The sequence below is a fragment of the Botrytis fragariae genome (genome assembly GCF_013461495.1).
Source record: "Botrytis fragariae strain BVB16 chromosome Unknown tig00000075, whole genome shotgun sequence".
Lineage (NCBI taxonomy): Eukaryota > Fungi > Ascomycota > Leotiomycetes > Helotiales > Sclerotiniaceae > Botrytis > Botrytis fragariae.
In genome coordinates, this window is record NW_023500995.1 from 1,909,163 (window position 1) to 1,936,712 (window position 27,550).

General features: G+C 27.2%; 2 protein-coding genes across 2 annotated transcripts; one reads left to right on the top strand and one right to left on the bottom strand.

The window, feature by feature from the left end:
• Window positions 1-19,795: 19,795 nt before the first annotated feature.
• Window positions 19,796-21,132, top strand: Bfra_006069 (putative wd domain-containing protein; the record flags this gene model as incomplete). Its single annotated transcript, XM_037336442.1, has 3 exons — window positions 19,796-20,080; window positions 20,431-20,469; window positions 20,638-21,132. 3 exons carry the CDS (start codon window positions 19,796-19,798, stop codon window positions 21,130-21,132), a joined length of 819 nt encoding a protein of 272 aa, XP_037191652.1.
• A 742-nt stretch (window positions 21,133-21,874) lies between these two features.
• Window positions 21,875-27,324, bottom strand: Bfra_006070 (putative chitin synthase protein; the record flags this gene model as incomplete). Its single annotated transcript, XM_037336443.1, has 4 exons — window positions 21,875-23,222; window positions 23,286-25,036; window positions 25,081-26,959; window positions 27,011-27,324. 4 exons carry the CDS (start codon window positions 27,322-27,324, stop codon window positions 21,875-21,877), a joined length of 5,292 nt encoding a protein of 1,763 aa, XP_037191653.1.
• Between the last annotated feature and the right edge of the window lie 226 nt (window positions 27,325-27,550).

The window sequence follows — 27,550 nt, forward strand, 5'->3', positions numbered from 1 at the left end:
ATAAAAATTATAAAAATATCTTATTTAACTTTTTGAAATCAATAATTAGAACTCAATGAGATTGTATAAATATATACTACAAATTTAGATTTGATTATATTGAAACTTATTCATTCTAAGAATGGATTTTAGTACGATTTAGGTGATCAGTCATCATCTATCTGCACACAGTGATTGTATCTATAGTAATAACCCCATATAGTATTATTCCATATATTAATACCTCAAATATTAGAAATATAATCAAAATGATTTTAACTAGTATTTTTGATATTTCAATCTCGACTTTTTTTAGTAATATTGTTATCCTAATCTTGATTTAACTTAAATAAAAAATTGATATTCTGATTTCAAAAATATATAATATTCTGATCTCAAATTGATTTAATATTTTGGTTTTAAATTGATTTGACATTCTGATTTCAAATTGATTTGATATTCTGGTTTCAAAAACTATATATTATTCTAATCCTAAAAGTTATATTCTAATTATAATATAATATAAAATATATTGAACAATTATAAACTACAAATCTAATAATTTAAGATTTCTCTTTTAATCTTTTAAATCTATAAATATTTTTCTTTTTCTTTTTCTCTTTATATTTTCTTTTCTTATTTTTCTTATTTTTCTTTGTTTTTTTCTTTTTCTTCTTTTTCTTATTCTTATTTGTATTTTTAATCAAAATCGATATTATTTACTATAAAATAGTTATAATAATTTCATCAACTTTCTTTGAGCCTAAATTGCTTTCAGAACTTTTATTATTAGAATTAGAATTATCACTAGAATTATCTATATTATTAATTTCGTTTTTTCAATTATACTTTTTAGGAGATTTCTTAATTATTATTCTTTTATAACAAATGAAATCATTTATTCTATTATTTTCTATAAATATTTAGTTGTAATTTCTCTATTTGAAAGTATTAATTATTTCTGAAATTATATTGTAATTCTTTATAATTGATTAAACAATTAGTATATATATTTTTATTATAATCTGATATTATAATATATTTAATTCAAGGTTTCTTTAATTTATTAATAAATAAATAAATGTTATATAATACAAGTATAAGAGTATTATACTTTTATATAAAAATAGTATTTATATCAGTATTTAATTGCTTTTCATTTTTACTAAATTATTCGATTTTTCAAATAGAATTTCGATATTTCAAATTATATATTAGAGGGAGTTTATATATTACTATTATTATTAATAAAGGATTAGCTGAAAATTTGATTAGAGATATTATTTGTTAATAAAAGTCTAATAAATAATTATAATCTGAATTGAGATTGGATTAGGTAAGATTAATGTTTTTGAGATTGGATTCTGATTTCGAATTATTTATTTCTGGCTTTTTCTTTTAATAAGTGGTGTTAATTAATGTTTTAGGAATTTTAGATAAAATATGATTATTATTAAAACTAGGATTAAAACTATTATTATTAATATTAAATGTAATTTATATATTATTGGGATTATATAATAAAGTTTGATTTAAATTCAGGAATAGTTGATAACTTTGTAAAGCTAATAAGATTGTTTCAAATATAAATCAATTATTTTCTATTATCATTAATAGATTCATATTTAGTGAATATAATCTAATATTTTATATATTAATAACTAAAGCTATTTTTTCATTTTTTGTTTTTTATAAAAATATCTTTAAACTTTTTATATTAATTATTTAGGTCTTTGTATTTTGATATTTATAATTAGAAAGATAAATAGAATTAGTATAATAAAGTTATTATATAAAGAATTAGAAATTTATTAAATTTGAGAAATATATAGTATAGAAGGTTTGCTATTATATCGAATTATATAATAAAAAGAATAATTATTCTGAATATTGATTTAAATTAATATATAATTTCTAATTTAAAAATAAATTGTATAGATTATATTAAGCACTTTTTCTATAATAATTTGTTATATTTATTGTGCTATTTGTTGTAGTTGATTTAATATTGTAATAAAAGTAATTGTTTTTACAAATTTGCTAATAATATTGTATGGCGATCTTTTATTAATCATTTTATTAGATTTGGACTTATTATTTTTTGAAGTAAAAGTTATTTTTAATATATTGTTAATAATTTTGTAATTTGAATTCAATAGAATTAAAGATTGTATAATATATCTATAAAAGAGATTGAATACGGAACTGAAATTTATTTCATTTGATTTATATTAGGAAAAAGTAATATTATTAATAAGTATAAATAATATTTATGGATTCTAAGTATTAAATTATAATTGATTAAAATAAATATAGAATTTTTATTTGACAAATAGTGAATATAATTTTATTATAATATTAATTATTATATATTATTTAGTTAGAATTTTTTCGAAATTAATTCAAAAATTATTATATAATAAATCTATATCAAAATCTAATCTGGATTTTTATTTTCAATTCAGATTTCATTATAATTATAATCATAATAACAATAAATAATATAATTTTATAGAATAAATTAATAAGCAAAATATAAATAAATAAGAATACTATATATATAGAAATTAAGTTTTGATATATAAATTAAAAATTATCTTTTTATATTAAACAAAATTTAAACAAATATTATATTTTAATATATTATTCAATAAAGTAATATGGATATGAGTTTTATTATTATATATTAAAGAATAATAAAAAAAATGTATATATTATTAATAAAGCTTTTACAAAATCTTATATCTATTTATTAATAATTTATTAATAATAGAAATAATAATAAAGCTTCAAATGGATTCAATATTAGTATAATCTTTTGATTCTTTTTAATCTATTAATTTTCAGCAAATAATTATAGAATAATATATTAATCTTTTTTGATTAGAAAATTAATATTTGTTAAATAAATCAAACTAAAAAGTATATGTGATTTCAATAATATGGTAATAAAAAGACTAGTTTTCAAAAGCTATTAATATATATATAAATAATTCAAGATACTAATTCCAAGAATTATTATAATATCAAAATAAATAAATATAATCGATTTCAAATAATATTTATAGTATTTATACTTTTTTATAAGGCTTTTAAATATCTCTAAAAGTTTTTCACTATTAATAGTATATATATTTAAATAAATTATAAGTTAATATTAATTATTACAATTTATATTAATATTAATAAATATATTTTCTTTATTTGTTAAATTATTATTCTAAAAGAAAATGATTTTTGATAAGAATAATATTGTTTTCGAATAGAAAAAACTTTTCCAATATTTAATTAATTAGATCAAAAGAATAAATATATATATATTTCTGATAAATAAAAGGATTTAATTAATAATTTGATTTAGTTTTTATAAATTATATATTTATATTGTATTTAGTATATTATTAATAATATTTATATTCGAATTAAAAGCAAAAATAAGGAATATAAGTATATTTAATGAACTATTATTATAACAAATATCAAAAAAAGATTTAATATTATTATATTTATTATAAAAAAATATTATCTTTTAATATAGAAATATATCAAAGAGATTTCTTTTATTATTTATTAATATTTCTTTTATATAAATATTAATATTATTTATTATATATATTATATTTCTAATATTAATAAATCTATTAATAATAAATAAAGTTTATTTCGAAATCTTTTAATTTTATTAATACTAAATAATATTTAGAACTATTTTATATAAAAATTCGAAAAATATTGAAACTCTAAAATACTTAATTCAGAACTTACTAATATATTCTAAAAGAAATATAAGAAAATGAAATATTAAATTATAGAAATAGAAATTATTTCAATTAAAGAAAATAATTATTAAATTAAGTATATATTAAATAAAAAACAATCTTTAATTAATTTTGAGAGTATTATTTATATATATTTAGAATTTCAGAATATTAAAATACTCTATATATATATATATATATTATATTTTATTATATATAAAAGAAACTAATATTATAATATTATAATATATTTATTACAAAAATATAATATTATATTTATTTATAAATATTTAATTCAATTTTATAATATAACGAATTAGTTAAAAATCCCATAGTTCTTTTTCCTCTATAATTCTATATAATAGATTATTCAAAGAAAAAATGAATTCAAAGAAATAAAAAAAGAGATTCTACTTATATTAATAATATATATGGTTTTTATAATATCAAATTAGATTACAATAATTAGACTTATTCTTTTGAGTCTATTGTTAATAGCAAAACTTAATATATTAGAGATTATTAAATTCGAAATCATTAAAATAAAAATAATACTCTATTAAATTCTTAACCAAATTCTGAATCAGATTCTCAATCAGATTCTTAATCAGATTTTCAATTAGATTCGATTGATTTTTGATTAAACTCAAATAATACTGATAATAATAAAACTGAATTTAGCTTTAATTATAATTCTAATAAAGAATTGAATAATAGTAATAATAACAATCGAATTCTATTTAATTAGACTAAAGATCTTAATAAACTAATTTTTGCTGATTTAAATACTTATAGCTAATATACTATTATTCATAAGTAATATTGATAAATATAAAAAGAATTAAATAACTTTCCTTAAAATTAATAAAAAAGAAAAAAATTAAAAATGTATTATAAATAGATAGTAGATAAAATTGATAATAAAAGTAATAAATATATTAGAGTTATCTAAAATAATAATTACAAAAAGAAAGGAGATATAGATATAGATATAGATAATATAAATATAAATAATACAAATATAAATAATACAAATATAAATAATATAAATATAAATAATATAAATATAAATAATATAAATACAAATAGTATAAATATAAATATTATAGATACAAATATTATAAATATAGATATTGTAAAGAGAAAATATATAAATATAGATATAGAAATAACAAAAAGTAAAACAAATAATAAAATGGAATTAATTCAAATAGCTTTAAAAAAAAAACAATAAGTAGAAAAGGAAAGATTATTAAAAAAATAAAAATCTAAAAAAACAGTTAAAGAAATTGTAAAGAAAAAAGTAGAATAAGCTTTAAATAATATATTTAAAAAACAAAAAGAATAATATTAGAAAATAATTCTATAGCGATTAATATTATTTATTTAACTTTTATATAATAAAGAAAACAATATTATTCAATTAAAAGAATTTTTATTTTTAGATTAAACTAATATTAAATAATAAAAGCTTAGATTTGAAATAATTAATAAAATTCTTTATAATATAAATAATAAAATAATTTTACTTAGATTATTTCAATCTATATTAGATTATATTATAAAAGAAAATATATCTAAATCTAATTATAAAGTTAAGGAAATATAAATAACAATTATTATTTCAGAATTAGATTCAAATAGATAATATTGTTTAATCTTCAAAAAGAAAATCCAGAGTATTATAAAGAAAATTATAAAACTTGGAAAAAGAAATAAAATCAAAATAATAGAGCTTGAAGCCTTACAATTTATTTTATTAATATTTATAAAAGATTTAAAATCAATTTAAGATATTTCTCTTTTATTTATTTAAGAATTAGATATTAATTATTATCAATAATAGAATCTCTAATATTTTCTATATCTTCTAAATCTTTCAATTAATTTGTTTATTTTTTAAGTCCCTTAAACTCTTCACTTCAAAGCTCTATATCTTAAAAGTTTTTAAATATTTATATATCAAATTCTATAAATATTTATTTTTCTTAAAGCTTTTCAATTGATTCTTTTTTCTTTTCTTATAATAAATCTTTATTGAAATTAGATATTTTATTAAAAATATTAATTATATATTAAAATTAAAGAGAAAAAAGGATATTTAAGAAATATATTAATAAAAATGAGAAATATAAAGTAAAGCAAAGTTTGTTTAAAAAATAAAAGCTTTAAGGTTCAATTTAAAATCAGAATCTGATTTCCTGATTTAATTAATTATGGTTTAAATAGAAAATCCAAATTTTGTATTATATTTAAATTAATATTACTTTTGAATTTGAAATCAAAATATTAATATCTTTATAAATTTGGATTAAATTAATACTTTTCAAATTGAGATTAGAATATCAATATTCTTATGAATTTAGATTATATTAATATTTCTAATTAAAATTAAAATATTAATATTCTTATAAATTTGGATTAAATTAATACTTTTCAAATTGAAATTAAAATAACAATATTTTGAAAATCAAAACAATCTGAAATAGTATATACTAAACCTCAATTAGTACTTTTGATATTTGAGATATCAATATATAGAATAATACTATATGGGGTTATTACCATTATATCTATATAACACATTCGAATCTACAAAATTCACTATAATTTAAATAAAACTCTAATATAATGGATATTGTTAGTATATAAAGCTTAATTAGTAAATAACTTTCACATATAGGTTTCAATTCTTCTTAAACTTCAACTTTTTTTGTATGTGAACTCATTTTAAATATTAATAGTCGCCTTATACTAAAAATCCATCCAATTTTCTGAGAAAAAAATATTTACATCTAGAATTATAGAGCTTAAAAATTACTACTAGAAAATCTAATAAATAATGTTTTAATTATTAGTAATAACCCTATATAGTATCATTTCATATATTGATATCTCAAATATCAGGAATATAACTAAAATTACTCCAAATAATATTTTTGATATTTCAGTCTTTACTTTTTTTGAAAATAATGTTATTCTAATCTTTCTTTTTTTTTAAATATTTTTTAAATAGAATTTTCTGATTATTATAATATTAACTATTTATTTATTAATTATCTTTATATTTAAAACTTTTATTATTAATATATTTTATTTTTTATAAATAAAATCCTTTCTTTTTATAATTCTTTTATCTTTATAATATAATATAAATCTTTATTTATATCTCAATACTAATTTTTTAAATTATTTAAAAGAATTAAGAAGTTGAAAAGATTAAAAAAATTTAAAAATGTTGAAAAATTAGAAAATTGAAAAATTAAAAAGCTAAAAAATTTGAAAAAATTAAAAGAATTAAAAAAATTAAAAGAATTAAAAAAGCTAAAAAAACTTTAGATATTATAAAAAAATTCAAAAAATTCAAGAAATAAAAAATAAAAAATATATTAGAACTAAAATAGCAATATTTATAAAATCAAAACAACCTAAATTAACATATACTAAACCCTAATTAGCACTTTTGATATTTGGGATATTAATATATAAAATAATACTATATAGGGTTATTACCATTTAATTATACCTTCATTATATCAAGGAAATATATATACTATATCATAATTAAATACTCTACAATATTAGCATACTATGGGAATACCATTCAGCTTTCCTATTTATCCTTTTAAGATACTATTTTAAAATTTCTTTATGAATCCTTCATAACTTGAAATAACAACAAACTTATTAGTACCCTCTGTAACTATTTTCAATGTGACTTAAAATTTACACTTATATTTATATTGTATAACTTTTGAAACACTGAATTTAAAAAATGTTTTTGTTTTTCAAATAAAAACTATCAAAACTAATTAAAATTTTGAAGCTTTTTGATAAAGTAATTTGTTTCCAAGAGATAAATAAAAAAAGAGGAATGAAAACTTTATAGTACTCTTATATTATATAATACCTAATTCAGATATAGTACCTAAGCTGTATTCTTCATGAAATGTGTATATGAGCCCCTTGGCACAATGGAAATATAGCTAAAGGATCACTCGCTAGCCCCTATAACTATACTCTGTAAGCCCTATAATTATATCCAACAACACTTGTAGTTAAAAACCTTTGAATAATTACAAAAATCCAATAGATTTCTAATATCAAATGATTAATAACATTTAGAATGAATCTAGACGAAACAATCGAAAAATATATTCAAAAGTTGCAATAAAGCTTAATTACCAACCAAGCTTTTTACAATATTAATTTTTAATATATTAGGGTTTTAATAAAGTCTTAATAAGATTTCAACTCAAAAGTTGTTATAAAAATATAGTCTTATAAACATACAATTTAGAGAGTTTAAAGATTCTTAAATATATATGAGGGTATAGAACTTTTGTCAAAAATTCATCAGTTTTTTCTCTATTTTACTTAAAATTGAAAAGTTTATAATGTTATGACTCCATTAAAGCTTCAATGTAGGTTTCATATCATATTTATGACTAAACATCAAATATTAAGTCTTTATATATAGCTTTTTTATTCTTCTAAATCCCTAGTTGAGTACAGTACTAATGCTGCTTAGAGGTTCGAGAACCATAGAAGTATTACTACATTAATACTAGTACTTGGAAGAACTGTACTAATACCATTAAAGGATTATTCAGGTGTAACAGAACTATGATTATACTTAAATATGCCTTCGTTTGTCACATTAAGATATATATATTAATTTAAGTTATGTAAATTTGATTCATACTTTTAATCTTCCTTTATTAATGGATCTTACAATAATAAGTTTTATAATAATAAAACTAATCATAACAAAACTAATAACAATAAGTCTAATGATAAAAAATCTCATAATAACAGATCTTATAATAATGAATCTTACAATGATAAAACTGATAATGATAAATCTAACAACAATGTAACAGTCTATACACTTCATTTATCTTTTACTCCTGGCTCGAGTAGGGACACCGAAGGCGCCATTAAGCTCAAATCTGATAAATCTAGTATATCTAATAAATCTCGCAAATCTCTTTCTAGATCTCTTTCTGAATCCTCTAACAAATCTCCTAACAATGTTTCAAATCATTGTTATTAAATATTTGATCTTATAGCACTAGTACTGTAAATCTATAATCTATAAGCCAGAAGCTTATAAATTTAAGCTGCTTTATTGCTCTTATTGTACCCGTTAAATCTTCAAATCAATTAGAAATGGTTATTCAATTCTGAAACAACTTCAAAACTTTAATTTGACCCTTTAATCAATTGTTTTTCTAATAAAGTATAATTTATGAGTGGAAAGATCATATCATTCAAAAGCTTCCAGTTTATATACAAGTTCTATATTTTTTAATTTCATTTCATAAATCTTCTCTTCTTGATTCGTTGATTGACTCGTCATTTTAATCAAACTTTATGTTTTGATATTCTTACATAAAACTTATATAATTCCTAGGCCAATCAGCTTTCACTTTAGAATTGTATTTCAAATTACATATTTTAGGATTGTTTTGAATATGATACATCGATTATGAAACACTCAAGCTGACATTCTGTTATCTGATATAATAATAATATTTTTAATTGGAATCAAAACTAGCAAGTATTCACTTACAATTCCAATCAATCTAATTTTTTCAATAATCAGTTTACTGGGACAAGAAAAGTACATAAATACTAAAACTAAAATTCTAGTATTCGTGAACAGTATCTTCATGATACTATTTTCTTTCTCAATGATCAAAAGTATTAATATTAAGAAGAGGGTATCTTGAAAGTTTTAATATTCTCAAAAAGAAAGATTTTAGAATACGAGTGTGAATCTTTTAAATATAGTATTAAACGAAAAGATATTCAGAAATGATAAAACCACTCAAGAATTTTGAAGTTCTTTTCTATAAAATCTAATTTATGGTGAGTAGGATTCAATTTTTCTTAAAGAATTTAATTTCATTGTCATAGAGTCTAATCTATAATAATTAGACTTTGTCTCAAGAGAACAGGTAGGAAAGCTGAACTACACCTTCACATACTCTCATACTATGTAATACTTAATCAGGATATAATATCTGAGCTGTTTTTCTGATTCAGTATAGTACATGTATCTCTAATACAAGAGTAATTACTCTGAAGATGATGGCGACAATGATGATTTTGGAGAAAGCTTCTCGGGCTTCTCGTCTTGGTCGGAAGTCCGCTCCAAATCAGAGACTACCACGACTAATATCTTCAAACCCTCAAGCTTTCAGTGTTTCAATTCCAAATCTCTGTAGTTATCGCCACGACAAACCGATCGCTTGTGATTCTGGTAATCCTAATTTACATCTACCTTGCTAAACAAGCCTTGATCAGACTTCTGTATCGTCTGACTGCGCTTGAAGTCAGTGTGTATAATGTCCTCTCCTTCTTCTAAGCTCTAAGGCGTTTTATTATCTCCTGATAATTTCCTTCTATCTTTTGATTCATTCGATACTTTTAAAAAGATGATTCATTTTCTTTTGATCGAAAAAGAAGAATTGAAAGAAAGTAGTATTAAAACTCAATTACTAAAATTAATAAATCGATTTTTCAATACAATTCATATCTGTTGTGATTTTTGATCTGGAATTCCCAAAAAATATCAGTTAATTATCTAAATTCTAATTGATAATTGTATTTCTCTTCTTCTTAGTTTATTGATTTTTCAAAAGATATATATTGAATTAGAAACCACCCAATATAATAATATTAATATATAGAATATATATATTATAAATTAAGTTTTATTATTAAAAACTAAATTCTATATTCAAATTCTGAATATAATAAATTAAAATACACATATTACAAAAATAATATTTCAAACTTTCAATAGAATAAAAATAATTTGTTATAACGTGATTCATATACATACAGGCCATATCATTACATGAGCCACCCCTTTTTGTATACAAAATTTGTCTGTGTGTAACTATGCACTTTCTTCATTTAATAATATAATTTTATAAAATTTTAAATTTTGAAATCCAATTATATAAATATTATGAAAATCTAATTATTTATTGGAAACTCGAATTATTATAGTAATTATTAAAGAAATAACTTTTTTGTAACGAAAATCGTAACAATTTCCGCTTTTTTTTGAATATGATAAAATTATTTATATAAAAACTGAAACTTTAAAAAGCCAATTTATTATTATTATTTAATATTCTTTTGTTTTTCCAAAAGAATAATTAGCTATTAAAATAAGAATATTAAAAACGCCTAATTCTAGTGTATTTTTAAGTGGCCCACATAATGATATGGCCCGCATGCACATGAATCACGTTATGTAAAAAGTTCCTTAAAGAATCAAATAAGTATTTTTAATTAATTCAGAGATTTGAAAAAGAAAACCAAAGAAATAGGGAATCTTAATATTATAGATTTATTAATAATATGTATGATTTGAAATATGTTTTATAGGTAGTGTCTAATTGGTTAAAAAAAGTACAAATGCCCTATATGTTTGATCAATGTGTTAATACCAGCCGAGAGTATCTAATAAAACAATAATTAAGGGGAAATTATCACCAAAATAAAATCTAAATATATATAATTATTAATTTAAGGAAAAGCTCCTAATGATATATTTGTTTCATTAATAAATTGTTATTTACATAAAAAAAATAATTGATTGAAGAATCAAATTGAAGTTTTTAGAGGATTGAATAAATGTTTTTGATTGGCTTAGAGATTTGGGGAATACAATAAGTAAGATAAAAATTCTCAATTTCATAGATTTATAGATTTACTAAGAGTTTTAAGAAATGATTTAGTAGGAGATTTAGAAAGGAATTTAGAAAAGATTTAGAGGAGATTTTGAAGAGGCTTAAGAGACATTTAGAAAGAGATTTATAATTAAAATTAGATTTAGACTCAGAGTCATTAGAGTCATTAGAGTCATTAGAGTCATTAGAGTTATTAGAGTTATTAGAGTTATCAAAGTTATTAGAGTTACTAGAGTTACTAGAGTTACTAGAGTTATTAAATTTATCATTAGATTTATCGTTGAAAGTTTATATCAGAAATACCTCACTTGAACCAGTGTATCACTCTTTCAAAAAGCTTCAGATATCTAAATCACTTCAAAATGACTATTTCAATGTTGGAATTTTTAAAAAATTCAATATTTTGAAAGTCGTACAACAAAAATATAGATATAGATCCTGAATAGCATTAAGAATAATCATAGAGTATTAGTAAGCTTACTATTATTTCTATTTGCTAAGCAAAAGTTTGTTTAATAGATTGGAAACTAATTCATCAATACTAATATCATGTAAACAATAAGAGTAGATCAGGTATTATCATTCGGAAATTCAAGATATTATTCAGATAACAAAGTGAATCAGTCATTAATGTTATTATATTCAATAATTAATTCAAAGTATAACGTGATTCATATACGAATGAATCATATCACTCAATAGATTACTTCAAAATTGCATTGAAATTAATCTTTTCTTAATATTTCTTTAAAAAGAAATAATATTTATAAATAAGAAAAATACAGATAATCAAAAATTTGAAATGTTTTAAAAAATTTGATTTTTTTTGAAATTGTTACGATCTTTGTTATGAAAACATTATTTTTATGATAATTATTATATAAAATCGAATTTCTACCAATTAATTAGATATTATACATGAATGAATTTTGTATATAAATTGAGTAATCCACTGCCTAAGGTCATTTCCGAATATAAAATAGAGCTCGCAAGCTTTTAAGTGATATCCCGCGCAATAATGCCATCAGAACATACTTTAACAACGCTAGAAACTTAAGTACAGGAAGCAATGAGAAGCTGTTTCGTAGCGTTCATGTTACCTCCGTTAGTAGTCTACCTTGGAAAGCTCTACGTCACTAATATTTTCATTCAGGGGCATGCTGTCATTAATGTATGGTATCAACTCTATAATTCATACATCCGTGAAAATTGTCTTTTTATTATAATTCAAAACTCTTAAATAAAATTTTAATCTTTATCCCTCAAGGTGTCAACATAGGACTCCTGGGTGGTCTGTGCGCTGGAAAAAACATTAATAACTTTATAAATAATATTATAAATAAAGATCTTTATGTTGAATTTTAAAATTGAAATTTATCAGATAAATATTATGATTAACATAGATATTGAAATCCAGATGTTCTGATTGGCCAAAACACCCCTGCTCAAGCGAGGCATCCTACGTTGACAACTTAGGGGATATACTAAGTAAGTAAAACAAATAAATTCCTAATGGATTTGTAGAAGGAAACTAAGTTTTTTTATACTTCAAGTATTATCTAATCATATATATCTATATTTAGGTCATTTATGTTATTTGATATATTCTTAGAATCCTTTCTGATAGGGTATAAGTTATTGTTAATATTAAAATAAGATTGTTTCGGTCGAATGAAGGAGAAAACTTCATGAAAATCTTATAAAACTATTTCAACTTAATATATAATCTTAAATTAATTAATAAAACAACTTGAAAATAAGTAATTAGATTGAAAAGAATTAAAAGCTTTCAAATACTATAATTAATTTTAAAATGAATTTGATAATAATAATAGAATCAATCAATTTAATTAAAAGAAAAATTGTTTTAAGGTGTATTTATAAGTAAGAATATAAATACCTAAGATATAATTGCTTTAGATGTTTTTTAATATTAGAATCCGAATTAGAATCTGAATTAGAATGTATATATAAGGATTTATAAAAAGAAATTAAACAAGAAATTAAATAAGAAGCTAAATAAGAAAGTAAATAAGGTTAAAAAGAAATTACCATTCTACTATAAAAGTACTATAAATCTAATAAACAAGAATAATAAGAATAATAAGAATAAAATTTATTAATTTAAACTCGAGTATAGCGAGGATCAGGGGCTTGGGCGCTGCTCTCCATATATATCATAGAATTAGAATTGGAATTAGAATTAGAATTAGAATTAGTAGGGGTTTAAAATTATCATAATAATTAAAAAGAGAAAAAAATTCTACGAATCCATAGTCTGAAAATTCTTTTTCCCCGACGGCTAGTATACAACACATTAAACCCAATCACAGTTGTTAGAGAATTATATATAAAAGAATGTTTAGATAGAACACTAGAGGATTTCTTGAAGGCCCTCATCTATTATTTTGAGTAAATTGTAGATATTATTGATAATAGATTACTTAGAAACTCGGTACACTCAATTTCATAATTAACTTTCAAAACGTGATTTTATAATATATGATCTCGTAACCTTTTTGTCGAATTTAATTAAATTTAAAATTATAACTTTATCAATATATCTTAAAAATTAGAATTCTTTTTAGAATATTAAAGATATCAACTACTTTAATCTACAACTCAATTTTTTCTATAGTTTAGTATTATATTGATTGATTAATAAACAATTGAAATTAACATAAAAAAATTCATCGATTGTAAGTAGCTTCTATTATTTACCTTTAAGTTTTTAGCTTTTAGCCCCTAAGTTAATATAGTTTATCAATGAGTAAACCATATTATCGAGTAGACCACTTTTAACCTAATTAATATATTTAATTCTAATATACATTTTATTAATCATTTATTATATAATCTAATAATAAAAAGGTATATTTATTTCCAATTATTGAAATTATTCTAAAAAAATAAACATTAAGTGTTTGAAAAACTTTTTGGTTATATGATATATTTTATATAATATTTAATTATAAAATAAACAATTTATCCTCTTATATTACAATTTAAGTAAATTAATATAATCTTACAAAGATAGAAAAGAAAATAATTATTAAATATATAATTAATTTAGATATAAAGAAGATTCCATTTAGAATTAAAGATATAGAAAGTATAACAAACTATATTCCCAAATTAAAAACTTTCAAAAAGCTTTCTATAAAAATCTTAAATTTATTAAAAAGTGATTTCAATTAATATCAAATATAAAAACAGAATTTAGGATATTAGATTAAGATAACATAGTTTATTAGTATATGACCTATATTAGTATATAACTCACCTCGTTTTATATATAAAATTCATCTATATATAATCGTATACTTTATTTATCTATTAATCAAATCTTCTAAAAATGGAATATATAAAATTTAATTATAAAGATATTATAAAAATCTAATCCTTTTTGAAAAATTCGAATTAATATAAAAGTTATTATAGAAATAGTTTTTTTATAACGAAAATCGTGATAATTTCTACTTTTTTTTTATAGAATATAATAAGAAAGTTTATATAAAAACTATATATTCAAAAAACTAAATTTTTATTATTCTTTAATATTCTTTTTTATTAAGAAAATAATGATTGGTTATTAAAATATAAGTATAAAAAAAAGCTCAATTTTGATGTATTTTTGAAGTGAGTCATATACTAATATAAGCTACGCACTAATAAATCATATTATATGGAATTTCAATAATAGAGGATTTATAATAGAGATTATCAATATTAATATAATAATTATTAGTATTAAAAGAAATAATATAAGTAAAATAGTACAATTAGATAATCAAAAATAACTAATAATAATAATAATAATAATAATAGAAATAACATAGTTTATTAGTATATATATCATATTAGTATATATACTACTCATTTTATATACAAAATTCGTTTATATATAACTATATACTTTCTTTATTTATTTATTAATATAATTTGATTTTTTTGTAACGAAAATCGTGAAAATCTCACTTTTTTTTAATATATTAAAAATATAAATATATAAATTAAAAATATAAATATATAAATTAAAATTTTAAATATTTTTATTTTTATTATTATTAACTCTTCTTTTCTTTTCAAAAATAAATATTGATTTATTGTTAAAATATAAATATTAAAAAATATAATTTTAATACTATTTTGAAATAATTTATATAATAATGTAGCCTATATATTAATAGATTATATCATAAAATTTAATATTATATTGAAGTAATATAACACATTATAAATTATTAGAATCTTAATAGTTTTAATCATTTGATTTAATTATTATTGAATAATATAGGGTTGAAAGTGTAAATTGAGGTAAAAGTGGTGTATATACTAATATGGTATACGTAATAATAAACTATATTATTATGTTTTTGTTTCTGATAATTTAAAAATAATTTCTTTTTAATCAACATATTTAAACTAATTTTCCTATAAATCAGATTATTAAATCTAAAAGTAATAAATGAACAAATTATAAAATACAATTAAAATAATTAAAATGTTTTAATAAATATATAATTAATCAATAAAAGAATAAACATAGAATGTTAGTACTAAATAAGTACAAAGGCTATAAATTAATATTATTCCAGAATTATTACAAAAATAATAACATCAAATATGTTTATTCATTATTACATTTAAATTATTTAATTTGATTTTTAATATTAAATATTTTAATATTCTACAATAAAACTATAATATTCAAATTAAAGGGTTTATAGGAATATGTATATAAATTATGTTTTGAAGATTGAATTCCTTATAGCTTTTAAAATTATATATAATAATTAGTCATGAATAAAAATATAAAAACTAAACTCTAGGGAATAGAATTAATTTCGTTTAATTCTGAAATAATATTTTGTGAATTAGGTGTTTAAATCTATATATTTAGTTCTCCTCATTTCGATTTAGATCTTTAAATTTTTCAAATTCTTTATAGTTCTATAAAGACTTTTTCTTAATTAATACCAATTAAATCTTAGGTAATTTATTATTAATTAAGCTTTTTTATATTTATATTTAAGATTATACCAACTTTAATTAAAGGTATAAAAAGATTAATATATAAGAATAGACTTTTAAATATCAAAAATTATATATTTTAAAAAGCAAATAAAATATCAAATGAATATTAATATATATAAAAAGGCACAATTATATTAAAAAGAAATATTTACTAAATAGAAAATTATAAATATATTATTTTAATAAAAAATTAATATTTAGATTTAACAAAGTAAGTATTAAAATAGAGAAAATTCTAATAAAGAAAATTCTTTTAATAGATACTACAGTATATATAGAAAAACAGATTATAATTTAAGAATTTATCAAAAAAAAAAATCTTAGATTACTGGATTTTTCACAATTTTAATTAATTGATATAATAATTATTGAATAATATGAGTTTGAATGTATCAATTGAGGTAAAAGTGGTTCACTCGATGATATGATTTACTCGATGATAAACTACGTTATATTCCTAATCGATTGAGTTCAGAATAACAAAAGCTGTCTTTCAATAATGAAACTAAACATTGCCTATAATAAGATACTATTCTTATTGAATTCGAAATTGTTTTGATAACGTTGTAGTAGAATGAATATTGAAAATTTAACGTTTAGGTGTTTTTGATAAAGTACAGAAAGTCACGTTTTGGAAGCTAGTTATGAAATTGAGTGTAACGGTTAGCGAAGGTACACGAATCGAAGAAGACCTTTCTATTGACAGTGACACCAAAGATCAAGTGATGTAGTGATGAATGTAGTGATATGTATGTAGAATGAATGAAATATGAGCAAGGTGAATAATATTTTGAACACCATCATGAATTGAATGTAGGTAATGGCTCTCCTGTTCTTTGCCTTCATGATTTAAATGACTATTGTTTTTGTGGTTTGATATAGGTCAGCAATCACAAATTGCAACTGTTATACGAGATGTACGTCGGAATTAGTTGACAAGTCTTATATAGTAAATAGCAATCAAATTTACATTAGCGATCAATTATATCGAGAGGTATGACTACTATCTTATAGTACTATTCAGCTACTATCAGCCCAAACACCTTTTCACATCAAATGTCAACATTTTGCTATGTTTTCAAACACAAAAATCTCTATTAATGATAGTTAAAATCTCTTAAATTTTTATTTATATAGAGCTTTATAATAATAATGTATGAACGTAGGTGAATAACATCAATTCAATGACTATCGTACTAAGCCTAAGCGAATGCGAAAGAGACTAGCTTCCTCTATAACACCTATATAAGACCTACTATTTCCTGTATATAGCTAGCTCTTTAGATAGAATATAATATAGACATTTAGGATCTACAATTCGTAGGTGCTACGTCTTTCGTATCCTTCTTAAATCAACAAATAATTAATATTTTCTATTATACGTCTTACAAGGGGTAATATGGGAATTGCTTCAAAGATTAATAATCAGATAAAAGAATTATACTAAGGAAGGAAGATCTTCCTAATGAACCAACCTTTATATAGACATTGGTCACGTGACTATCTATTCGTCATTGACCAGACAGGGGTCTAGGCATGACATTTTCAATATTTTAAAGTTTTTAGAAATTTTCAACATAGAAATTTATATAATTGAATCAAAATATCAAAAAAGTTACTTGATTTTCATTTATTTTATTAGTAAATTCAATTATTTTCTGAAATATTCTAATTTTATATCTATAATTTAATTCATAAATTTTAAAAAAATCAAAAAATTTATTGTTTCTAAATTTCTATTGAAAATGAAATAATCAATATATAACATAATATACAAGGAACTTAAACATATAGAGAACTCGAACAGGTATCTTTACACCAAAATTTGTATATAAAGGTACTTAGAGCGACTTTTATATCTCTAGAAATACTAGAAATATAGTTTCGATATTTTGAAGTATAATATATTCAATATAAATATTTAATATAATAAAATATCATAAAGATATGAAAAAGTTTAATAAAAATATTAAAGTTGCTTTCAAATTTTCGATTTTGTTTAATAAAAATTACTATAGGAATTTTCAAAGTTATATCAATTCAAGAACGATATTATTAAAAAATGTTTTATAACTTTAATACTATATTTGTATTAGATATTAAGTCTAATTATTAAAAAATTTAAAATTATCTTTAATATTCATAGAGATGTAAAAAGTCGTTTTGAGTATCTTTATATACAAATTTTAATATAAAGATATCTGTCCAAGTTCCTCATATATCCGAGTTCCCTATATATTATATTACCAAAATCATATTACATAAATAATTATAAAGATATTTATACTAATAGATGATAAGTTTTAGTATAAAAAGGCGTTTTGACTGATAGCAGTTGATACTAACTGTATAACATCAGCTGTTTAACACGTTCGTTTGCTCATCCCTTAGGTGTGAAAGTGGTTTTCAAGTGATTAATCAAGGCTATGTTTTGATTACTGCATATGGAAGAAACGCCCTGACATGATAATAGAAGTCTAGTATCCGAGCTGACTAATTCTCTTACAAACTTTATGATTTTTTATGTCATTGATGTCAGGTAGTTTGAGTGTAAGCTTTATTCTTTGAATTTCTGTTGTAGAGAGTCAATGGGACATTTATCCCTACTAGCCCGTTCCAGAATTTCAACCTCTTCCTTCCTCCACAGTCACTTTCTTCACACCTTCTCTAAACAATCCCGCGTTTAATAGTAACTAAAAGTCACTGGCCCTTTGCTTCCCAAGCTGAACAATTCCCTGCTATTAATATTCTATTTGACGGACGTGTCTATTAGTGATATCCGAGATCATTGGTGACGAGTAGCAGTATGGTACATAGTCAGGACGACAATATGGCTGATATGGTCTCGGTGTGTTAACGTGCTTGTTGATGGCTGTTCATTCAAAGTGAGGTGATTTCCTAATATAGTAGCTCAATGAGTTTGCGAAAATGCTTGAATGTCCTTGGGCTCTATAAATAATGACCTTGTCTATGCTAAACTGTCTTATCACTACCTCTGAATTGTTTTCGCATATGACTCATTGTTTTCAGTACATCCTAGGCTTACATAACATCGGTAGGCCTTCTCATTAAATTCTGTTTCTGTGGCCGTTTAATTCAAACACTTTTCGGATGTGTCATTAGAAGAAATTCTCAGAAAGCTGTCGGTCTATCTTGACAGACCAAAAATCGGGAATTGATCGAGTGAGCTACTTCACAACCAGCTTGATTAAAGCAAACGAATGAAATAGGATTATTATTCAGATCACACAAATCCTCGCTAAAAGCATTTCCCAGAGTTCTTAGATACACATCCAGTAATAATTTCCAATGTCTCAACATTCAGTTCTATCCCCAACCTATTTGAGGGCGCAAATATCCGGAAAGCGATTACTGGCAGACGTAAAGTGTAATAATCCGCGAGAAAAAGATTACCCAAAGCAAAGCCTACTTCTTGATTATCAAGCTTTGCTGGACAGCAAGTGGAACGGCATGAATGTGATACGGCCACTATTTGTGTATCTCAATATTCTGAATATTCCTACAGATAACGAGTCATGGGAAGGATTTGAAATTTTTTATCAAAAGAAAAATTTAGACCCCAAGGACCTGAAGGTAAGTTCTCGTCGATTAACACTGTCGTAACTTCTGGATGATTTGTGCTTAACATTCTGGCATTGCCGAATAATGTGATATCTGAGTCAGAGTACATCACTGGAGAGACTTGTAATTTTTCACTCACCGAGAGAGCTTCTGTTTTATACACAATAGTGAGTCTCCAGATCAGGTTTTGGTTCATGAATACACAAATGAATATGTCACGTTCGACCTCCCTCCTATTTAGCCGAAACCTCACTTTCATCTCAACATCAGATGACAATCAGTTCCTAAACGTTTCATTATCAAAACACGAATATCACACAGTCCATTGTTCATGGAAATAAGCTAACGATCTTTTGCTTCAGATACCAATTCCTCATTATGATTTAGCCATGAACTTTACAGTAAGTGTTCACGGCGTTTCGATGCATCCAAATAATGGGATGCTCGACACAACCTTCCCATTTTCTGAATTCAAAATGTCAAAAATGTATCAAGCGAAGCTTTCCACAGCCAAGCTTACCAGCGTACTAGCTATAACCTGTACATCAAGTAACACAAACACATTTTAGCACAGCGTAATAGCAGCATACGACTCCATGAGCCCGTATCAAGTTGAGCTTCTCAAAAACATCCAAATGCCCACCATCCCTGACCTCAGTAGATGGTCCCATATCACATGTTTGAAATGGGCCGAGGTCTGCAAGTTTCACGGCACGGAAGTGTGCAATCCAAACTACGTCGTCCAACACCCTGTAACGAATCAGATAACATTGGACATCACAGATGAAGTACTGAAGAAAAGAGGAGAATCGCTCGGGCCATCGGGATGTGTGGTGTCAATGGGAGATAGCAATGGTCACCGCGCTGCATTATTGGGCACCCCGAATGGAAAAGGAGATGCTTGGCTCCTGGCTCAACATAAGGAGGCTTTCAAAGACTCGACAATCATCAGTGTGGAGATATTTTTGTGTAAACCTGTAAATAACGGGGCCGAGACAGAACCTGAACATCCATCTGATAAGTCTTCGTGGTTCAACCTCAGTTTTCGAATTGGCCAAGAATGATCCACACATTACTTCTCCGTCAACTGATTGAAATTGGCTCGGACATTCCGATATGTAGAAATAATGAAGGAATAAAGGGGACGTTGGTATGAAGGAGAGTTTCGACATGGAAAGGGAGAACATATACGGAGTTTCTAGATTGAAACATTAGATAAAATGCACTGCTTCATTTACAGAATCAGCTTTCCAGTGAGAATGAATCAGTATTCAATGAAGACATCCTCGTATTCAATTCTCGCAGTATCCCGCCAGTCTATACTACCAGTGGAACATTCCTCTTACCAGAACTGTGCATTTGTCAAAGAATGTCACATTTTCAAATATCAAGTGAAGAATATCATGGACCAATAATCGACATTTGTTCTCAATACTGAATTCTTATTTTCAGAAGATTGGATCTCATTTTAACTCTTGACTAATCTCATCACACTGATATTAAGCCCTCCCTTTCATATACCAGCCCGCTAGCTATCGGCTCTCAGGTACGTTCTTTTCCGAATTGTTTTCCGTCTCAAAAAGAAAGAGTGATACGAATCCAGAAAACACCATCCATCCAACCATCCAATGCAGAAAATATACGCCTTAAAAATTCGAGATTAATTTCAGATATTCCCCTCCCCGATAGAATCGCTCACATGCGCGCAAATGCTAAGCACTCCTCTGCCCCTCCCCTTTTCCGATCCCTATTCAAATCTCCCCATCTCTCCATTTTGAAACCCCCAATATTCTTATCCATCTTCATCTACATAGCAGCTAATTCAGAATCAATACTCCTGTCCAAAAACGTCCTCCTCTCACCAACCAACTCAGTCTGCAACCTTTGTTCGACCAAAGCTCTAACCTGTTTCTTCGTAACATTGTCTAGATCTACCTCCCTCAAACAATTTTGAATAGCCTCTACAATCTGCAAATCATCTGGACCGGCAGTACCCCTTTGGAAATCAAATCCACTAGCAGGTCTATCAATCGCAGCTCCTGCTAAAGGCGAACGAGCACCACCTGTGAAGCCTAGCGAAGATCGTGATTGATGTCGCCCTTGACCGCCACCGAGAAGATTGTCGGAAGACATCATCTGCATCGAAGGACGATTGTTGCCAGGGTAGTCTTGATATGGCGAGGCGGAATGATCTTGGCGAAGAGACATTGCAGATTGATTGCGGAGAGGGTGGTCGGTGTATTGGTTTGCGGAATAAGTAGATTGAGGAGGCATATATGGACCGCGACCAGGGAAACCGGTTAGAATAGTGGAGGCTGGCTTGACAGATGAGTACATGGATTTCATGTCATCCATTTCGTATTGATCATCGAATGTATCATATGCCTTTTCAACTGCTACTCCGCGACGTCCTGGAAGGTTGTTGTGTAAAGCGTAATCATCCCATCGTTGAAGAGGAATGCTTCTTGGGTCAAATGTTTCGCCATCCACGGCCACAACCTTTGCAAATCCCTTTTCTCCCAGGACAATACGTGTGTTACCCCACGAGAAGTTGTCTTGGTTCCAGAATGAGTAGATGGGTAGAACGAAAGAGTAAATTGGGAACGCAAGGATATAAATAATCATCCACCCAACGTGTTGCCATTGACGTTTGAGAATAAATATCAAAGCTTGTAAACCATATGTACCAGCAATCATACAAATCGAAATGAGGGGGAATTGACCTTGATGCGTTCCGACTTTGTACAGCAAATATGCTAGATAGACTGTGGTTGCAGGAAGAATAATTGTACCGAAGAGATCGATGAAGACAACGAATCTCATGCTGAAACAACAGAATCCACACAGTTCAGGAAGCCAGACCAACTCAGCTAGATTGTGGATGGTAGAATTGATCCAACGTCTTCTCTGAGACAGAAGAACACTCCAGGTTTCAGGCGCGGCAGTACTGGCATATGCATCTGGAATGAACTTGTACTTCATATATGGGAAGTGCTTGGTCATCAATGTAGTTAAGAACCGATCCTCTCCAAGAGACAGAAGATTCTTCTTGTGCAAAGTATCAACAACACACTCACTGTACTCGTTGATGATGGCATCAGCGATAATCAATGGTTTGCCTTTATCAGCGGTACGTAGACGATACATAGTGAAACTATAGAGCAGGTATTAGTATGCTGCATATAATGAGTAGAGGCTTAGAAAAAGGATTACTTACCAACCAGGTAAACAAGTGACACTTCCGAATAGAGATTCGAAGGCCTTTGCCAAATGATGCGAGATGAAATATTCGTAAACTTGAATCATCGTCCACCAAGAACGTTCCTCGTTTTCGAGATTGGTCTCACCACAAATACCGGCGATTTTACCATCATTGGAACAGGCAGCCACGAGACGATTCAGCGAGTCTTCCCTTACACTGGTATCGGCATCAATCATGAGTAGATATTCGTAAAGCTCTGGATCCACGCCAATAATGTTGTTGATTTGATGGAACATTTCCAACTCCAGTGGGTTCATGGGTGCTCTGTGATGGACGCGATTGAGGAAGCTCATAAGAAGAATTTGAGTGTCACGTTTTCCACGATTACCGGGCTTCGACTTGGATTGCTCGGATTCCTTGCCAACCTTGACCACTACAATATATGGGACCACATTTCCTTCAAATTCATATAGGCCTGAGTATACCTTACCATAGTTGAGCTGCTCGTTGCCATCTCCGACGGATTTAAACGGTAAGGCGGGAGGGTCGATCTTGGGATCTACACCAAGAATATCGAGGATGATCTTTGGTGTAGGGCGATCATTACCACCTCCTACAACCATACCATCACAAACGACACAGATGAGCTTCCTTTTATTATCGTATTGTAAAGCTGTCAAAGAGTCCAAAGCTTTACGCAATGAGTCTTCACCTTCGGTATATGCTGGAACTTGGCAAATGATAAACTTGTCTTGAGGAGTTGGACGTCGCTTCGAACCAAATTGCAGTGCAGAGACGAACTTGATGACAATAACACTACACAACATAATTGTGAAGGCAAGAAGGATGTAGTTGTTGATCTGACATTTAATGGAATCTCGAAAATCGGGAATGCCTGCATAGAACAGATTGTTCATGCAATTCAAGTTATTGAGGATATCAACTTGATAAGATGCATTGGCGCTTTTGTAATTGTCATCCCATTTACTCGTGATATCTAAACCCGGATTTCTGAGTACCATTTGATAAATTGTATCATCAATGAATTCATAAGTGTCCAGATCAGCATAGAGATCCAATGTGTAGTAATAATTGGTGAAGTCGTAGATTTTGCCCTTTAGAATCACCCAATAATGTTCATCGTCTTGGCCTTCACTATTGATCGTACTTTTCTTGACTACTAGATCACCATGGTAATACTCTTTGATTGCAGGTGTGTACACGTCCGCATACCAATTCCAGTCATAAAGCTTACTGGAAGTATATGCGGAAAGATTGCCAGATGTATGGACTCCGGAAGGATATTCAGCAGTAGTGTTGTCCTGTAGTACCAAGGTGTAGTCGGTTACAAGACCAGGGCATGCAACAATCAATGGTGGCGGGAAGTAGTCGTCCAAGTTCAGACCAGCAAAGGGTTGCATGACATCGGAGGTTGTCGTGACAGAGGTATCACTATGCTGCAACTTCCAGAACTTGGAAAGATCGTATACTTTTCCATGAATGCTGACCCAAAAATCGTCATCTCCTTGATGAGTGGCGACTTCTTTCGCATTCCATGCTTTATCAGAATTTGGACAGAGGAGTTTACCAAATTCAATAATCCAGAAAACAACCAAGCAATTGAGGAAGAGAATAAAGAAGCACAACACTAGCTTTTCTCTCCAAGCCATGCGCACATCTGGTCGCTTCATCCGACCAATAAATGAAAGAAGAAAGGAAGGAATCCACCATGTGAAAGCCCAGGTAGTAGCGACCCAGATACGACGCTGGTTTGTTGCCTTTTCATTGACAACCGCTTTCGCGGTGCCACCTTCGGGTCATCCACCATTTCTCCATTCTCATCGGTGTAGTAAACCTGTCCCCTCATATCATCTCCCTTGAAGCCGAGTCCATAGTCACCACCACTGACATTCCTTGATGGTGCGATAGTGGGAGCTCCGAGGTTACTCCGAGCTACGTTGACTTGACTTTGACGATTCATGATATTATCGTGACTTCCAAGAGGCGCCAGATCATTATTAGGACCAGCAAAGAAACCGCTTCCGTTTGGTGGGTTGGAGGAGTATCCTGTATTCATGTCGTGGGCTCCTAACATGCCTGCCATGCCTCCGGGACCGCCCATACTTTGGAACTCCCCTTCGGTCGGCTTTAGGTCAAGCATGGTTTCAGCTTCCCACCAAGCACTTTCGCGGATCCATATCCGTTCTTTGCCGATGACGACTTCACCATTGCTCCAGCCACGTTCCATGGTCCAGCTTTCAATGCCATCACGCCCATCCTTACACCCAAGGGGGGCATATCGTTGAACGAATTCTTCGAAATCGAAATCGGCTGTGAAATCCAAGTTCTTGTTTCGTCGATTTGCCCACTCTGGCAAGCGCCATGCGCGAAGCTGGCGTGAGATAGCACCCGCGGACCAAGCCGAAGTTGTTGAAGGAAGCGAAGCTAGAGCTGCAGGTGAATCGTCGGTAGGATGCATAGATAAGTGATACCAGACACGACTGCTGCCAAGGACGGAAGGTAGATCAATACGACCGTTGCGGCCTAGATTGATACCTTGTCCCTCGATTGGGAGCAGAAGCTTCTTGAGGAAACCATCATCTTCTCCTTCACGGGCAACCTTCTCCAATACGATCTCACGCTTCTCAAGCTCGTGTTCGCGATCTCTTCCAGAAGGTCCAGTCATAATACCAAGATCTGGAGCAACTTCAGATACAGCATTCTGCATCTCTCGGATGACAGTTGAGCCAGCAGAAACCACATCAACACCATCTTCTTTCATTTCGGCATTGATACCCTGAGTATCGTCAAAGACACCTCGCATTGCAGCTGCTTTCCCAAGATTTGGGTCTGGAATTTCAAGAACAGTTATGCAAACAGTGTCACCATTGTCGTCTTCTGTATTTGGGGTGCGAGCTCCTGGCCCCCCTTCGCTGGAAGAATCCCCGTCCTTGATTCTGGTCATCTCACTAGCAATGGCTTCATTGGCCTTCGAAATTACCCAATCTACAAGGGCTTCATAGAGACCGCCAATCAAAGTTTCTCGCTCTTGTGTTGTGCATTGCTTGACGAGAACCTCGGGTTCCAAACCAAGCAGACCTCCGACATCTTCACAAATTTCCTCCAGCGCATCTCCATCAAGAACAAAGCTTAAAGTATCACCTAGCTTCAACAGTCCTGCTAATATTGAGATGAGATCTCTGTGTGCGGCACCCTTGATACCAATGGCTTTTAATGATGCTCTGAAGTCGTCTGCAGCAGCTGCATCATCCGCGGTAGGAAGGTACGATGGAGGGTCATATGTGCCAGACTTTTCCAGAAGCGCGTAACTCGAAGCTTGCTTTAAGCTCAAGAATTCTCGTTCGGCAGGAGTCGAGGCAGATGTGAGGAGGTAGTAGAAGACGTCGAAAGCTCGATATCCTGGTTCGGATGGAAGGTTTAATAGCCCCTTTTTGGTATCAATCCCACCCTCTGATAATGCTATCGATGCAGCCGTGAGATTTCCAGCAAGTGAAAGAGTCAAGGTCACACCAAGAGCAGATTGTCGAGGTGTAGATGGATTCTGAGGAGAGACACAGTGAATAAATGGTCGTAACACTTCAAGGGCAGTATATAATGAGTCGGGAATGGTAAGAGGGAGAGTGTTGAGGAAAGGAGCCAAAATGGAAGGAGTAGACTCGTGAAGAGAACTATTATCTAGTTAGCTTTGGAATCCGAAGAAGGTTCAATGGACCTCATACCCTAAAACGATACAACCATCTTCCGCACGTCTTCTAGCATGTTCCCAAGCTCGTGCGGCCAAGGCTGAATCTATTACACCTCCCGTTCTTCCTTCACGATCAGGTTGTGAAGCAGATAGCCAAGTGTTTACAACCAAGCTACTGCTAGCATCCAATCGATATGGTTGACCAGATGTGTAAATGTGGTGCACGGCGTTTAAAAGTGTCGTTGCTGTTACTTGAGATGACTGTTGACCCGCCGAGTGAAAGTGTCGAGCGGCTCCTGTAGCAGAAGATGTCATGGAATATGTAGACATTCGATTGTTGCCCGCCATCGTGTAATACAGATGGGGGGGTTTTTCCTCCCTCACTTCGATCTTAAAGCCTTATTTTGTCGATTTCAATGTTTTCCAACACTCCAACACTCAATCTTCTTTCCCAAACCAACCCCTTTCCAAGATTTTTTTTATTGTAGATGAAATATCTTCGATATCAAGAGTCTCGGCAGTCGCGTTCTTTTGATATTGATTCAATAGTATGATATGGAAAGTTATTTGGTGT